At 45.5% G+C, this 17,828-nt stretch overlaps 1 protein-coding gene across 4 annotated transcripts in view; it reads right to left on the bottom strand.

Annotated features, from left to right (window-relative positions):
• Window positions 1-17,828, bottom strand: part of OGT (O-linked N-acetylglucosamine (GlcNAc) transferase) — a 569,231-nt gene that overhangs the window by 472,927 nt on the left and 78,476 nt on the right. For all 4 annotated transcript variants that reach the window (XM_033944283.1, XM_033944281.1, XM_033944282.1 and 1 more), the window contains 3 exons: window positions 17,301-17,417; window positions 15,308-15,387; window positions 4,088-4,283 (listed from right to left, as the gene is read on the bottom strand). In XM_033944283.1, coding sequence (XP_033800174.1) covers window positions 4,088-4,283; window positions 15,308-15,387; window positions 17,301-17,417 — 393 coding nt within the window. The remainder of the gene's footprint in view (window positions 1-4,087; window positions 4,284-15,307; window positions 15,388-17,300; window positions 17,418-17,828) is intronic.

Raw genomic sequence — 17,828 nt, 5'->3', positions numbered from 1 at the left:
AGGATAGCAAATGTTACACCAATCTTCAAAAAAGGATCGAGAGGCGACCCGGGGAACTATAGACCGGTGAGCTTGACCTCAGTTCCGGGGAAGATGGTTGAATCACTGATCAGGGAAGGTATCAATGAGCATATAGAAAAAAATAAACTGATGAGAACAAGCCAGCACGGTTTCTATAAAGGACGATCGTGCCAAACGAATCTACTACATTTCTTTGAGGGGATAAGCAAACATTTGGACCAAGGTAACCCCATTGACATAGTTTATCTGGATTTCCAAAAAGCCTTTGACAAGGTACCCCACGAGCGCCTGCTGAAGAAACTGTGGAACCACGGGGTGGAAGGGGAAGTCCACAGATGGATCCAAAATTGGCTGGCGGATAGGAAGCAGAGGGTAGTAGTAAAAGGACACTACTCTGACTGGAAAGAGGTCACGAGTGGTGTCCCGCAGGGGTCAGTGCTGGGACCGCTGCTGTTCAATATATTCATTAACGATCTGGAAACGGGCACGAAGTGCAAAGTTATCAAGTTCGCGGACGATACAAAACTCTCCAACAGGGTCAAAACTGTTGAGGAATGCAAAGAACTGCAGAGCGACCTGAACAAACTGTGCGAGTGGGCAAAAAGATGGCAGATGAGCTTCAATGTGGAGAAATGTAAGGTCTTGCACATCGGGAAAGGGAACCCCATGTACAGCTATACAATGGGAGGAAGGGAGATGGGGAAAGGCACCCTAGAAAAAGACCTGGGGGTATTGGTGGATACAACAATGAAGCCAGCGGCGCAATGTGCAGCGGCCTCAAAGAAAGCGAACAGAATGCTGGGCATTATCAAAAAAGGTATCACTACCAGAACGAAGGAGGTCATCCTGCCATTGTATCGTGCAATGGTGCGACCACATCTGGAATACTGTGTCCAATACTGGTCACCGTACCTTAGGAAAGACATGGCGATACTTGAGAGGGTCCAGAGGAGAGCAACTAGGATGATAAAGGGAATGGAGAACCTTTCATATGCCGAAAGGTTGGACAAACTGGGGCTCTTTACCCTGGAAAAGCAGAGACTGAGAGGAGACATGATACAGACATATAAAATCATGAAAGGCATAGAGAGGGTGGAGAGGGACAGATTCTTCAGACTAGCGGGGACAACAAAAACAAGAGGTCACTCAGAAAAACTGAGAGGGGACAGATTCAAAATGAATGCAAGGAAGTTTTTCTTCACTCAGAGGGTGGTGGACACCTGGAACACGCTTCCAAAGGAGGTAATAGGACAGAGTACAATACTGGGTTTCAAAAAGGGACTGGATGACTTCCTGAAAGCGAAGGGGATTGCAGGGTATAGATAGAAGGTTACTCTACAGGACCAAAGCGAAAAGCATATGTGAGTTTTAGGGTAGGAGCACTATCAGGTCCTGGACCTGAGGGGCCGCCGCGTGAGCGGACTGCCGGGCACGATGGACCTCCGGTCTGACCCGACAGAGGCAAGTCTTATGTTCTTATGTTCCCTCCCTCCACCTCACCTTAGATGCCGAGTTTACCGGCTTTCTTTTTTGCCAAGCCGCACACGCGCGGCTGCTCAGTTGTTCAATCTTCTGCTCTAACGCAACTGGAAACAGGAAGTTGCAGCAGAGCAGAAGATTGAACAACTCGAGCAGCCGCGCATGCGCGGCTTTTTGAAAGTGTGCGGCTGGGCGAAAAAGAAAGCCGGCAAACTCTGCATCTAAGGTAAGGTGGAGGGAGGGAGATGGCGGAACGCTGCGATCAGGAGGGTGGGGGTTGCTGGACCGCGCGATCCTTGATTGCCTCACTGCGGAGACAAGACCATTCACCGCTCCATGGGACTGTGAATGGCCTTGTCCCCGTTCCCGCAGCGACCCCTATTTTTTCTTTTGCCGTTTCAGCGGGTTACCTGCGGCTACTCGCAGCTAGCCGCGGGTAACAACCATCGTGTCATTCTCTAGTGACTACCATTGAAGAGCATACTGAAGCGGCCGCATGTTAGCCTGAGCCCATCGAACCATGTCGAGGCCACCAATGACCTCAAGATCTGGAGAAATTCCTGTACCCGAAGATACCGGGACGCCATCAGAAGGCGAATCTGCGATTGCAACTTGTCCACATGGGCCTCTGGAAGGAAGACCTTCCGCAGACTGCTGTTGAAGAGAACTCTGAGGTACTCCAGGTGCTGAAACGGAATCAGCTGGCTCTTGGACAGGTTGACCACCCATCCCAGAGACTAGAGGGACCTCACAATCTGAGCCGTAACCCAGGAGCTTTCCTGAAAGGACTTCGCTCGAATCAACCAGTCATCCAGACTTATTTCTGAATTTTTAGTATCTCCTTATTTTCAGAAATGACCATTAAATCTTTTCTGTTTTTTTTTCTTCCTTCTTAGCTTCTCTACCCTTTTCCCTCGTTCTACCCTTTTTATATTTCTTTCCTATACAAATTGTTGTTCACCCTTTTCCCTAATGTTCCAGTTTGTCAATTAGAGTCTGTCCCTTTTCACGTTTTTGATAATTACTTGTACTCCCCTCGTTTTAATTGTAGATCCCTTAGAATTTTAAGTAAAGCGATTAATCAAATTTGAATAAACTTGAAACTTAAACTTGATGAATCAGAATGCCCCCCTTGCGTAAGGACGCCACCACTACCACCATAATTTTCATGAACGTCTGCATAGCCATGGCCACACCAAAAGGAAGCGTACAAAACTGATAGTGCTTTCCCAAGATCGTAAAGCAAAGGAACCGCTGATGGAAGGCCCGAATTGGAACATGCAGGTAGGCCTCCGTCAGATTGAGAGAAGTCAGGAATTCTCCCGGCTGAACTGATCTCAGGGTCTCCATATGAAAAGATGGAACCCGGAGCATCCTGTTGACACCTTTCAGATCTAGGATGGGCCAAAAAGACCCCTCTTTCTTGGGCACCACAAAGTAAATGGAATACCTGCCGGTATGACACTCCCGAGGAGGCACTGGAGCTACCACTTTGAGGTCGATCAGCCGCTGCAGGGCCTGATGAAAGGCCCTCTTCTTCTAAGCCACTTGACAAGGAGAAATGAGGAAACAATTTGGTAAGGATCGGGAAAACTCCAGAGCATAGCCGTCCCAAATCACCTCCAGGACCGACTGATCTATTGTGATCTTGGCCCACCCATAGTAAAACTCCCGCAAACAGGTTCCCACCAGCACCAGGGGAAGGGCCCACAAGGAGTCATTGGACTGGGCGGGTGGCAGAGGGGCCATCGGTGGTGAAACGCCCCCAGTATGCCCCACAAAAAGACTGCATGGGCTGAAAGAAATAGCCCCCGGAAGACCCAAAAGCCAGAAAAAAATGCCGCCCCCTACCAGGGCAGTAATGGCAAAAAGCACGCAAATGCTCCCTAGCAAAGCCTCCTCCCCACCCCCGAGCAGGCAGGCGAGCAGTCTCCAGGAAGACAGGACACCTTAGAGTCAGGCAAGGTCTGAACTAACTTGCCCAGATCCTTACCAAACAAGAACGACCCCCGAAAGGGAAATTTAGTAAGCTTAGCCTTAGTCCACCAACCAACCCTGGAGATGTAATTGTGTGAATCTACATAACATAAGACAGGCACACTCATATTATAAACATGCACTTAAGTGCAGTCCCACCTCTGCTCAACCTCTCTCATATACGTATGACATATAGAAGCTAGCACTATGTTTGTGTGCCTACTGTCTACACATGAATAACCCAGGCAATTTTATAACTGCATATTTGTATGAGAACATTGGTTTTATACCCTGAAATATTTTTTGTTATGTTTTCAATTCTTTTCCCCTTTAGGAATAAAAGGATATACATTCATACTGAAATGCAGAAAGTCTGGCTGCATTTTTTATGCCACACTAGACCTTTGCATATTTCTTAAATATCCACCTCAACCAAACAGCAATGATTGTGATGATACTCTTCATTGCAAAAGGAATATATATGCTCCCCCCGAGCAACATTTTACTCCTAAACATGAATTACTCATAGCTACATTCCTCTCTACCTCTAATACATTAATCTAGTTATTCGTCATGAATAAAAATGCTTTAGAAGTATTTTCATACTTACACTGCCTTTTTCTTTGAGGGCATTGGCAAGATTACAGTATGCATCAGGGAAATGTGGCTGTAGCTCAATGGCACGTCTATAGGTATCAATCGCTAGATCTATCAATCCTTGTTCATAGTACACACAGGCTAGATTTCCATGTACTACAGCATGGTTCGGACTCAGACTCAGGGCACGTAAATAAGCTGCTACAGCTCTGCAACAAGTGAATAGAAATAATACAGTCAGTCTAAATCACATTTTCAGCATCAAGGACACAAGAGATTTATGTCTTATCTGTTGCCACTCTCCTCAGCCATCTATTCTCTAGGCTGAAGAGTGACAATCTCTCTAGCCTGTCCTCATAGGAAAGTTGTTTCATCCCCTTAAACATTTTGGTCACACCTCTCTGAACATCTTATTTGAAATGAATCACCAGAACTCGACACAATATTCTAGGTGTGGTTGCACCATGAAGCAATACAAAGCCATTATAAATATTCAACTTTGTATTATCCATTCCTTTCCTAATGATTTCTAACATTCTATTTGCTTTCTTGACTGCCTCTGCACATTGAACAAGGAATTTCAACCAATCAAATCAACAATGACACAAGTACTGTCTTTGACCTGAGGGTCGCCGCGTGAGCGGACTTCTGGGCAGGATGGACCACTGGTCTGACCCAGCAGCGGCTTTTCTCATGTTCCTTTGAATAACTTTGTTCATGAAATGTGCTGATCTCCTTGGTATTCCTGTTTCTAGAATTGGCGGTGAAAACGGAACATCCACTAGCCCAGTAGGAAAGACATGGTAAACTTGGTAACAAAAGCATTCTATGTACCTTGTACAATAGTAATAAAATATAGTACTACGTACAACAAAATCCAACAGAACACTTGTTGGAACTTTAAATAAGGAGTGCATAGTATTTACTGCATGCATGGTAGGTTGCAATGTATGAAGGAAGTCATACGCATATAATAAAATGAAGTAATAGGAGACTTGAGAGAACTACCTACCTTGCCAGGTATGGGTGAGGAGTACCGGCTGCAATTGGATTACATTTCCTGCATGAACAACGTCTCCTTGCAGTGCCGGCTTTCCAATAGGCACTGACAAGGACGGAGAGTGACGTCATCCGGAGCTTGCTTTATTCCCTCAAAAAGATGCCACGGCGTGCAGTCGCAAGGCGCAACCACAGGGAGTCACGAGAAGCCGCGCCACAACTTTAAACTGGTGAGACGTATCTATTCTTTTGACTTCTTTGGATCCTTTTCCCTTTAGTGATTATAATGGGGAAAAGGAAAGCTAAACTTACGACCTCGACACCAGTAGTTATCGGCCCAATGGATCGACATGTCATCCCACCTTATGCAGTGACTGTTCCTTTAGGGCAGGGGTGTCAAACTCAATCACACTAAGGTGCCGAAATCCAAAACACAGGCAAAGTCGTGGGCCAGACTCTGCCCAATTTCCGTCCCATAATAGTACTAATTATAACACAATTTTTTCCATTTATTTTTCATATATATATGTACACACACACACAGTATAATCTTATTAACACATAATGGTCATGGTTAACCACAAAATTACACAAAACACACTGTATGCTTCTCAACATTCATTCCTACCAGAACACAGATAACCCCTATGCAAATACAAGGTCAAAAACTAAAAGTACTAATATATAAAAATGAAACCCTAAGGGCTCCTTTTACTATGGTGCGCTAGCGTTTTTAGCGTGCGCTAAATGAAAAATACTAACGCAAGCTCTATTGAGGCGTTAGCGTTTAGCACACACAGCATTGTAGCACGCTCTAAAACCGCTAGCGCACCTTAGTAAAAGGAGACTTAAGATTCATGACTGCATGCAGTATATATAACCCCAGAGAAAAATAAACAAATGTATTTCTTCCTGAGCAGTGCAAAAGATAGCAGATTAAAACTCTCAAAATTGACACAATTCAAACACTAAATTGAAAATAAAATAATTCCCCCTACCTTTGTCATCTCCCTCCCTAACCACTGCGGCTGTGCAGAATATTACTTGAGGCAGGAGAGGTACTCATGCTCCCCCATCTCTGTGCACATTTTACTGCTGAGCTGGAGGTGGAAATCAAGAGGGCAAGCCTATTGTTATAATCAGTGCCCCCCCCCCCCTTGCTGCCTCAATTTTCTCTTATGGTCTGGCTTCCTCCTCTCTTCAGCAGTAATTTAACAGTGCCAGCCAGTAATTTACACCGCAGTGTGGTGTCAATTTGCGCATGCCAGTAGCGCACCAGAAATTAATTTAACTGTGCTGGCCCCAGCAATGCTTCCAAGCTGGGGCCGGCAGTTAAATTCATGTCTGCTGCGCTGCCAGCGCACGCAAGTTGACAATGACAGTGGTGGTGTAAATTACTGGCTGGCAATGGGGTGCATCGCTGGGGTAGTTTTTGTTATGTTGCCGACAGGCACAAGCTGATGATCACGGCGGCCCACGAGTGCTATTGTTGCCGTCAGGTGAGGGCCCAAAACAGAAAGCAAGGTGACATCCTGAAGCCTGTTTACTCCCCCGTAATGCCGGCCCTGAACCGCGGGCTGCATAAAACAGCATTCAGCCTGTGGGACTTCTGTTTGACAAGTGCTTTAGGGGAACCAGAGATTATTTCCTTTGCTCCAGGAATGTTGGGAGCATCGCTTAGTCCCTTATAAGAACATAAGAATTGCTGCTGCTGGGTCAAACCAGTGGTCCATTGTGTCCAGCAGTCCGCTCACGCAGCGGCCCCCAGGTCAAAGACCAGTGCTCTAAATGAGTTTAGCCTCACCTGCATACGTTCCAGTTTAGTATGAACTTGTCCAACTTTGTCTTGAATCCCTGGAGGGCGTTTTCCCCTACAACAGACTCCGGAAGAGCGTTATAGTTTCCACCACTCTCTGGGAGAAAAAGAACTTCATTACGTTTGTACGGAATCTATCCCCTTTCAACTTTAGAAAGTACCCTCTTATTCTCCCTACCTTGGAGAGGGTGAACAATCTGTCTTTATCTGCTAAATCTATTCCCTTAAGTATTTTGAATGTTTCGATCATGTCCCCTCTCAGTCTCCTCTTTTCAAGGGAGAAGAGGCCCAGTTTCTCTAATCTCTCACTATACGGCAACTCCTCCAGCCCCTTAACCATTTTAGTCGCTCTTCTCTGGACCCTTTCGCGTAGTTCCATGTCCTTCTTCATGTATAGCGACCAGTGCTCGACGCAGTACTCCAGGTGAGGGCACTTGATGACCCGGTACAGTGGCATGATAACCTTCTCCGATCTGTTCGTGATCCCCTTCTTTATCATTCCTAGCATTCTGTTCGCCCTTTTTGCCGCCACCACACATTGCGCAGACAGCTTCATCGACTTGTCAATCAGAACTCCCAAGTCTCTTTCCTGGGAGATCTTTTCCAAGTACCGCCTCAGACATCCTGTATTCGTGCATGATATTTTTGTTACCGACATGTATCACTTTACACTTATCCATGTTGAACCTCATTTGCCATGTGAATGCCCATTTCTTGAGCTTGATTATGTCACATTGCAGGTTTTCACAATCCCCTGTGTCTTCACTATTCTGAGTAACTTCGCATCGCCCGCAAATTTAATCACCTCAATCGGCGTACCAATGTCCAGATCGTTTATAAAGATGTTGAAGAGCACGGGTCCAAGCACTGAGCCCTGCGGCACCCCACTGGTGACGCTCTTCCAGTCCACGTATTGTCTATTTACCCCCACTCTCTGTTTCCTATGCTCAAGCCAGTTTTTAATCTACAAGTATTTCACCCTCGATTCCATGGCTCACAATTTTACGAAGTAGTTGTTCATGTGGAACTTTGTCGAACGCCTTTTGAAAATTCAATGTAGACCGGGTCGCCCTTGTCTATCCGCCTGCTTACTCCCTCGAAGAAGTGCAGCAAGTTCATCAAACAAGATCTTCCTTTGCTGGAGTCGTGCTGGCTGGTCCTCATCAGCCCGTGTCCGTCAAGGTGATCAATTATGCGGGCCTTTATCAGCGCCTCTACCAACTTTCCCGGTACCAAGGTCAGACTCTCCCCTCAAACCTTTTTTGAAGATCGGTGAAACATTTGCCACCTTCCAGAATCTTTTCCGAATTGATCGACAGATTGGCTATTAATTGAAGCAGTTCATCTATAGTCCCTTTCAGTTCCTTGATGACACTCGGATGGATGCCTTTATGGTTCTGAATGCACAATTGATGCTCAAGATTGTATGTTTGATTGATTATTTCCTTCTGTTTTTTCTGTAAGCACATTGTACACTGTATAATGTCTGTTTCTCTGGTTGCCTCTTTAATAAAAATGATTGAGATTGATCCGGATATTACCAATCTAATTTCCAAAGTAAATCTTTGCATTTCCAAACTTCAAGCCTGGGCTTTATTTGTCCAGATGAAGCTTAATACAACTAAAACTAAGCTTTTGTGGTTAGATTCAAGATTGGACTGTCTTCCTCCAACTGTAGCTCTGGTATCTGGGTCCTCCTTACCAATTGAGTTCTCTGCCAAGATATTGGGAGTCCTTTTTGATTCCTCTCTTTCCTTTAAAGACCAAATAAATTCCTTGGTCAAGAAATGCTTCTTTAGTTTGGGAATGCTGAGGAAGTTTAGGCATCTTTTACATCACCATCATTTTTCTAACTTAGTTCAATCAATTATATTATCTCGTCTTGATTATTGTAACGGCACTACAAAAATTTGTCTTCATAGATTACAATTAATTCAGAATACTGCTGCGAAGCTGATCTTTGGAAAAGGTAAATTTGACCATGTGACTTTGCTTCAGAGTCTTCATTGGCTCCCGGTTTATTTTAGAATTCAATTTAAATGCGCTTGTATTTCTTTTAAAATTCTACATGGTCTCTTTAATCCTCTTATTCCTTTATTTTGGAATGTTGGAACGTTTACCGATTCTCCTTTGCAAGAGGTATCCAACAATTTAAACTCTCCCTTCCTTCTAAAAAAGGGATTAAAGGAGTCAAGATCTTCAGTCAATCTTTGGTCTTTAAATTCTCTCAACTCTGGAATGATCTCCCTTTTAAGGAGTTCCAGTTCGTTTCAATTTTTCCGTAAATCTTTAAAAATTACTCTATTTGCCAAACATTTTGAAAATTAATTCTTTAGAAATTTTGCTATTGTCTTCTATTTATCATTTGTAAATCATCCCCTGTTTATTTAATTGCTGTAAACCGAGTTGAGTCTTCTCAGAATGATGACTCGGTATACAAAAGTTAAGCTTTAGTTTAGTTTATAAAAAAAAAAAAAAGAAAAGAAAAGTGTCAGTTTTGTGAATTTATATCTGCTGTCCATATTTTACTCTATATTTGTCTATTCTATAGTTGTTACCGATTGCATATTTTAAAGTCATCTGCCTTGACCTCTTTGGAAAAAAAAATTAATATAAATGATAATTAACATTTTCTCTCTGTAGTGTGTTCTTTGTGTTTTTTTAATTTTGTGGTTACCATTATTTATTAATATGATTATATTGTGTGTATAAGAAAAATGGATGTAAGAAATTGCATTACAATTAGTAGTATTATTATGGGGGTGGGGTCAGGGGCTTGGGGGGGTACTCAATTGGTATTTGTTAGGCTTAGGAGGTACTGGGCTTGAAGAAGTTAAAAAATACTGCTCTAGAGGTTCATAGAGCATTCTAGCTAGCATTCCATGCCGGAAAAAGTGTCGAACCAGAGGTCAGAGACACAAAGCACCCTTCAAAAACCTGGCCACATCTGAATGTGCGACTATGGGGCTCTCATTAACCTTAGACCCAGCAATCTGAACTCTCAGAGAGCCAACCACTAAGCCTTTTTCCAGTCCTTCCTGCAGGTAGGTGAGCACCACAGAAATCGGTGCCGAGTTCGGGTCCTCACTCCTCTGAGCGTACCATGCTTGGAAACACTTCCAGGCTTTCGCATACATGGCAAGAATCACTTTCTTTCTACATCTTAGAAGGGTAGACTCCCACTTTGTCCGAATAGATTTTGTACGCTGGTGCTGTGCAATCAAGTGTCGTGTTGTAATACCAAAGCATTATTTATTTATTTAATTTAGTATTTCTATAGTACCTATAACCTAAGTAGTTTACATTCAGGTACTCAAGCATTTTTACCTATGTGGGCTCACACTCTTATCTAATGTACCTGAGGCAATGGGGGGTATCAACTGAATTGCCCAGGGTCACAAGGAGCAGTATGGGATTTGAACCAACAAACACAGGGTGCTGAGGCTGTAGCCCTAACCATTGTACCACACACTCCCTGGTGGATCCTGCATTGTGCAACTGGGCCCTGCATGAGCAGTCACAGATGACATAGAAGTCTGAGATCTTAGTCCCTTTGCAGATGGGCCAGGTCTGAATACCACGGTCGCCTCGACCAATCTGGTTCTACTAGAATCACTAGCCCTTGGTGCATCATGATCCTGCCTATATTGGGACACAAGGGGAAGACATAAAGAAGCCCTGCCCCCAGAGCTATCCAGGACTTCACTTCCTGACTTGTGACTTCAACTGAAGAACTGAGCTGCATTCTTTTTGGCCATTGATGCCATTAGATCGAATGTTGGGCACCCCCACTGCCTCACAATGCAGGTGAAGACTTCCCGAGACAGTGACCAATCTCTGGGATCTAGGGTCTTCTGGCTCAGAAAATCCGCTTGCATACTATCCACTCCTGCCACATGTGCTGCCAAGAGCACCAGAGAGAGGCCTCTGCTCATTGAAACAGCATCTGGGCTTCCAAGAATAGAGTAGAACTCTTGGTGCCACACTGGCAATAGACATAAACTACCGCAATTGCTTTGTCCGAGAAAACTCATACTGCTTTGATCTGCAGACGGGTGGCTCTAAGTTCCAAGTGATTGACTGTACAGGATGGCGACCATCGTCAGGATCACCCATGCAGAAATGCGAAAGGTAACTCCTCTAGTTAAGAGACTAAGGCTCCAATCACCAGGCTAGACTGCAACATTCTTCCGCTGTCCAAGGCTACTGCTGAACTGCTTTCTGGAGCGGAAGAAAGTGCACTCTTAGCCAGGGGACCATGTCCATGGTCACAACCAGTGATCCTAGAACCTGCAAATAAAGCCAGGCCGTTGGAGCTTTCTCATTCCGAAACTTCCTCATCCAATGCATAAGCTTCTCTATGCGGACTTTTGGGAGGAACACCTTGCTCGCCCTTGTTTCAAACCAAACTCCCAGATACTCCAACTAAATCTGCATCGGCTTCAGGAGCTTTTCTAAAGGTTAACCAACCAGCCCAGCTTCTGCAGCAGCTGAATTCACTCTTTAAATAGCTAGCCTGCCTTCAGATTCAGACTAGGCTCTTTATCAGCCAATTGTCCAAATACAGATGTACTTGTACACCTGCTCTGTGCATCACCTTGGTGAAGGTCCGCGGTGCTGTAGCCAGCCCAAATGGTAAGGCCACAAATTAGAAGTGTTGCTCCAGCACATGGAAAACCAAAAACTTCCTGTGCACTGAAAAAATGGGAAGTGGCGAGGTGAAAAATTCCCCAGGAGCCACTGGAGCAATTACCAGCTCCATTCAGAAACGGGGTTTCTTGAGGGTCACATTTACCATTTTGAGGTCTAGAATTGGCCTCCAGTCTTCTGAACTTTTCTTGGGCACTATGAAGTATATCAAGTATCTACTGGATACCAAGTTTTCCTCTGCTTTAGGCTCTATGGCTTCCAGATCCAGCAGCCTTTGCACTGTTGCTCAGGCTTTGACTGCTTTTACTGGCTTCCCAGCCAGAGAATCCAGAAAAAGGCCAGGAAGGGGACAAAAGAATGTAAACTTGTACCCCTCCTGTATGATATCCAGGACCCAGCGGTCTGTATCAAAGTTCAGCACAGTGAGGGGGAAGGGAGGCCTAATCATCCCCCATCACTGCACCAAATGTGTCTTTGGCAGGAAGCCCAGCCTTCCTCCCACGTCAGATCTCCTGCCCTCCTTCTTCAACCCTTTAAAGGGCCCGACGGGCTGACTGGAACAGGATCCAAGCCCAGCACAGTGAGGGGGATGGGAGGACTAATCGTTCTCCCCTCACTGCACCAGAATGTGTCTTCAGCAAGAAACCCAGATCTCCTGCCCTCTTTGGCCCTTTAAAGGGCCGCCAAGCAGGCAGGCCACCATCGAAGGCTCACACCAAAGGGCCCTTTGAACAGCCCTTCAAACGGACCAAGTAGGAAACTATGCTGATCCTTACACGAGACTCCATAAAAAAGATGGATTTGATGGAACTGGTTAAGTGGAAGATAACAGAGGGTAGTGATCAATGGAGATCACTCTAAGGAAAGGGATGTTACCAGTGGTGTGCCTCAAGGTTCTATTCTTGAGCCTGTTCTTTTTAACATTTTTATAAGCGATATTGCTGAAGGGCTGTCAGGTAAGATTTGTCTCTTTGCAGACAATACAAAAATCTGCAATAAAGTAAACACCCCGGATGGTGTGAATGACATGAAGAAAGACCTAATGAAGCTTGAAGAATGGTCTGAAATTTGGCAGCTAAAAATTTAATACAAAAACTTGAGGGATCGGTACAGTTTAGGGGGTGAAGAACTTTTGTGCACGACAGAAGAGCAGGACTTGGGTGTGATTATATGTGATGATCTTAAGGTGGCAAATCAGGTTGAAGAGGCGACGGCGAAAGCTAGAAGGATGCTAGGGTGCATAGGAAGAGGATGGCCAGTAGGACTCTGTATAAGACTCTGGTGAGACCTCATTTAGAATATTGTGCACAATTCTGGAGACATCATCTTCAAAAAGATCAACTCAGACTAAAACATTTTAGTTTTGGTTTACATATATACCAGGGCTGTGGAGTCTGAGTTGTTAAGTCAGAAGCAATTTTTGAGTTACTGAAGTCAGAGTCTATGACAATGTGCCAAATCCAACTCCTAATACCTCTACTACTATTAATTATTTCTACAGCACTACCAGACATATGCAGCGCTTACAAAGTCACAAAGAAGAAGTCAGTCCCTGCTCAAAAAGATTACAATCTAAACAGATAAGACAAACAGGATGTCATGGATTCAGTTACGGGGAACGGTTAATAATAGAGAGTTGTAGTTGCTAGTTTTTGGGTTTCTGCCAGGGTCTTGGGACCTGGGTTGGCCACTGTTGGAAACAGGATGATGGGCTTGATGGACCTTCGGTCTGTCCCAGTATGGCAATTCTTATGTTCTTATACCTTTTTATTAATAGGCCAACATTGCTTCGAGCAGGGATCTCAAAGTCCCTCCTTGAGGGCCGCAATCCAGTCGGGTTTTCAGGATTTCCCCAATGAATATGCATGAGATCTCTGTGCATGCACTGCTTTCAATGCATATTTGTTGGGGAAATCCTGAAAACCCGACTGGATTGCGGCCCTCAAGGAGGGAGTTTGAGATCCCTGGTAGAGAATGACACGGTGAAAAAATTGGTCCCCGTCACCGCCCCGTCCCCGTCTCACCATCCCCGTCACCGCCCCGTCCCCGTCTCACCATCCCCGTCACCGCCCCGTCCCCGTCTCACCATCCTCTTCACCGCCCCGTCACCGCCACTGCCACCCCATTCACCGCCCCGTCACCGCCACTGCAATCCCATTCACTTTTCTTTATTTACGTATAAAGGAAACATTCTTTAAAACTTTAAAACTTTAAAACTTAGTTAAATATTAGTTAATAACTATACAAAAACAAAACACGCAGAGAAAAAATTAATTAATAAAAATTCTCAAAACTGACACATTTTGATCACTAAATTTAAAATAGTTATTTTTCATACAGTTTTTCAATCACTAATCTTCCACCACCCCTGGGGCTAGCAATGCAAAAACAAACACGACATGTACTTTAAATGCTGCCGTGATTAGCATAGTGACCGCGGCTACGGCTGCAAGTCTCCCCTCCCCCCAGCGATCACGGCAGGAGGGCACCCAACCCCTCCTGTAGACCCCCCCAACGGCCCTCCCGACAATCGCAGCAGAAGGGTACCCAACCCCTCCTGCCGGTCCTCCCAATGGCCTCCCCTAAGGTCGCCGGCAGGAGGGTACCCAACCCCTCCTGCTGGACCCCCCCCAACGAACCCTCCCACCCCGGAACCCCCTTAGTCTTACTTTTCAAGTTGGACCGGACAGCTCCTCGCTCGTCTGGCCAGCAGGCCTGCCTCCGTCCAAATGAGGCGGGCCCGCCCCTCCCCTCCCCTCCCCTGCCTCCCAATGGCCTCCCCTAAGATCGCCGGCAGGAGGGTACCCAACCCCTCCTGCTGGACCCCCCCCCAACGAACCCTCCCACCCCGGAACCCCCTTAGTCTTACTTTTCAAGTTGGACCGGACAGCTCCTCGCTCGTCTGGCCAGCAGGCCTGCCTCCGTCCAAATGAGGCGGGCCCGCCCCTACCCTGCCCAACCCACAGGATCCTAGGGCCTGATTGGTCTAGGCACCTAAAGCCACTCCCGCTATAGGAGGGGCCTTAGGTGCTTGGGCCAATCAGGCCCTAGGATCCTGTGGGTTAGGCAGGGGAGGGGAGGGGCGGGCCCGCCTCATTTGGACGGAGGCAGGCCTGCTGGCCAGACGAGCGAGGAGCTGTCCGGTCCAACTTGAAAAGTAAGACTAAGGGGGTTCCGGGGTGGGAGGGTTCGTTGGGGGGGGGGTCCAGCAGGAGGGGTTGGGTACCCTCCTGCCGGCGATCTTAGGGGAGGCCATTGGGAGGCAGGGGAGGGGAGGGGCGGGCCCGCCTCATTTGGACGGAGGCAGGCCTGCTGGCCAGACGAGCGAGGAGCTGTCCGGTCCAACTTGAAAAGTAAGACTAAGGGGGTTCCGGGGTGGGAGGGTTCGTTGGGGGGGGGTCCAGCAGGAGGGGTTGGGTACCCTCCTGCCGGCGATCTTAGGGGAGGCCATTGGGAGGACCGGCAGGAGGGGTTGGGTACCCTTCTGCTGCGATTGGCAGGAAGGGTTGAAATGACAAATGAGGAGCACGGTGAAATAGCGGTTCCTAGAAGGGGGTACATTGGCCCGCGGGGACAAACCTGTTCACCGTTTCCGCGGTCGGTGAATGGCCTTGTCCCCGTCACCGCAGCGACTGCTAGTTTTCTTCCCCGTTTTCGGCGGTGACCCGCGGCTTAAATGCGGTGGCCGCGGGTAAACCGTCACCGTGTCATTCTCTAATCCCTGGCTTAAAGTATAGACTATAATCAAGACACTAATTATCTACTTACCTATCAAAAATGCGTGCCTCCTTCAGCACATTTCCCAGATTTATATAGGCATCCAGGAAATTAGGATCTAGAGTGACAGCCTGAAAACAGTAAAAGACACTTATCACAAACAAGTCTTGTTTTTTGTTTTTGTTTTTTTTTAATTCTTTATTTATAATTTTAATAATTGACAACAATTACAAGTCAATAAAAGAAAACATACAATGTAAGTTGAAATTAAATCAAATTTCCAAACAGCTAAAGAATATCAAACTATACAACACATTATTAGTCCACAATTTGGAGACGAAGCTGAAGAAAAAGACTGAAATAAGTCAACCAGGAAATTTAGTACAAGGCAAACAAAAGAGGTGGTTTGAGTGCTCTTTAACCAATCTTTAGAGAACAAAGCAGCTCATGAAGACTCTCTATCAGAAATAAATTTAGATAACTGCTGTGAATCATAAAATACATACCTATTCCCCCCAAATGTCAAAACGCATTTACAGGGATATCTTAGGACGAAGGTCGCCCCTAGCTATACAGCCTGAGGTCTCAATATTAAGAATTGTTTTCTTCTTCTCTGGGTTGAACGAGATACATCAGGGTACATCCTAATTATATTTGTCATGAATGGAACATCTCTATGCTTAAAAAACATTTTAAGCAGCCAATCCCTGTCTGAATCAATTGCAAACTGTACTATTAACGTAGCAGGGACCTGATTCTCAGTATCCGACCTCTCTAGAAAATGTGTCAAATCCAAACTGTCAACAGATAAATTCTGCTGATTTGGATTTTGAGATTTAACTCTCATTGGAAGGTAATATATTTTTGTGAGAGATAGGTACGAAGTTTCTGGTACCTTCAAAATTTCTGACAAATATTTTTTAAACATAACTAGGGCAGTTGTTGTTTGTACTTTTGGAAAATTGATAATCCAGAGATTACTTCTCCTAACAGAATTTTCCAACATTTCTTGTTTAAAGTGCAAACTAGCACTGTCCTTAACCCGTCAGGGCTTGTACTTCCAAAGTTTTTACTTTAGTCTCGATGTCACTCGATTTATTCTCCAGACTTGTTACTTTATTTTTGAGTTCCAAATTTTCTGATATAACAGTAGTACAGCGTAGAGATAATTGTTGAATTTGACTCCCCAGTGAAGTTTGCATATTAGATATGGCCTCCCATATGGATTCCATTGTAATTACCTTAGGCCTTTGCAAGAGAACAAGCTCAGTTCCAAGTGTCCCTGCTATGCCCATCGAACCAGAGACCACTTCAGTTATCAAAAGATTTTCTTGGGCTACTGAGATACCTGTAGCCTCCGGGGTGCTTGAAGAATCTCCTTGGGCTTGCTGAGATCTCTTCACCGCTTGCCGTGATCTTACAAGCTCCTCCTCCCCCCTTCCAGGGTCAGTCCTCCCACTCTGAGAGGACAGCAAGAGGGCATCTCGAGCCGGCGAGTCGACAAGCGATTCCTCCATCGCAGCGGGACAGCTGGGCAGTCTTCGCTCATCCGGACAAAGGATGACAGCCTCGAAGGAGAGATCCCGCACCTCAGCCTGTGTAGTCTCTCCAGCCGTGGCACCCTCCGGCTGTGGCGTTCATGAGCCGCGCTCCACGAAGACGTCCATTGGGCCCGATGGTGCCGCTGCCTCAACAGGAAACACCCGAAGTTTAGACTGCCTTTTCACCATAACTCACAGGGAATCCTCACCACGAGCGCGACGGCATCTCCGCAGCTACTCCCAAGCCGTCATCTTGGGTAAGCTCCCACAAGTCTTGTATATTTACTCAAAAAGAGTGAAAATGTGCTTTTCATGTTTGGCCCAGGGTTACCAGAGAACATTTAACTACTACTTTCCTGCAGTCAGATGGACACACTTGTTTAAATACACAAACATGTTAGCATAATGTGGAGACAGTTCTTATAAATTTATCTGTTCTTTGCAAGTCAGAAATATCAAATTACTTTCACTAGCAACACTTTCAAAAGCCTTAACAGTTTTACCTTCTCAAAATGATGAATTGCAAGCCATATTTCGCCTTGTGCATTAAACACACAACCCAGGTTACTCCAGGCTACTGCAAAATTTGGTTGCGTCTCAATTGCTTTCAGGTAACAGGCCTTTGAAACAGATAATTATAGAAGAGGAGGCAGAGGGTAGAAGAAGGAAGAAGAGAAGGAGAGGAGAATTTTAAAAGCAAAAAAGAGAAATGAAAAGATAAAAAAGTGTCAGTATTCGTTCTCTAACCACCCAAAAGTGAACCTGCAGCATAGGCTCGCTTGCGCTACAACTAATGTGCTGCAACAGCTGACAGATCGTACGCTTGCGCAAACCAAAACCCAAAAGCAAGCTGCCATTTTTCAGTTATGCTAACCTCTTCAAAACAGCTGTGAAATATAAGTGGAGACAGGAAAAATAATTAACCAGCACTAAACATAACTGCTGCTTTTTCTGCCATTTTTAAAATTTCATCTGCTTCTGACACAATATACATCACAGAGGGAAACTCAAGACAGAGCACCACTCTATCA

The sequence above is a fragment of the Geotrypetes seraphini genome, chromosome 5, assembly GCF_902459505.1.
Source record: "Geotrypetes seraphini chromosome 5, aGeoSer1.1, whole genome shotgun sequence".
Classification (NCBI taxonomy): domain Eukaryota; kingdom Metazoa; phylum Chordata; class Amphibia; order Gymnophiona; family Dermophiidae; genus Geotrypetes; species Geotrypetes seraphini.
The sequence above is the reverse complement of the archived record's forward strand: the minus strand, read 5'-3'. Positions and strand labels throughout refer to the sequence as shown.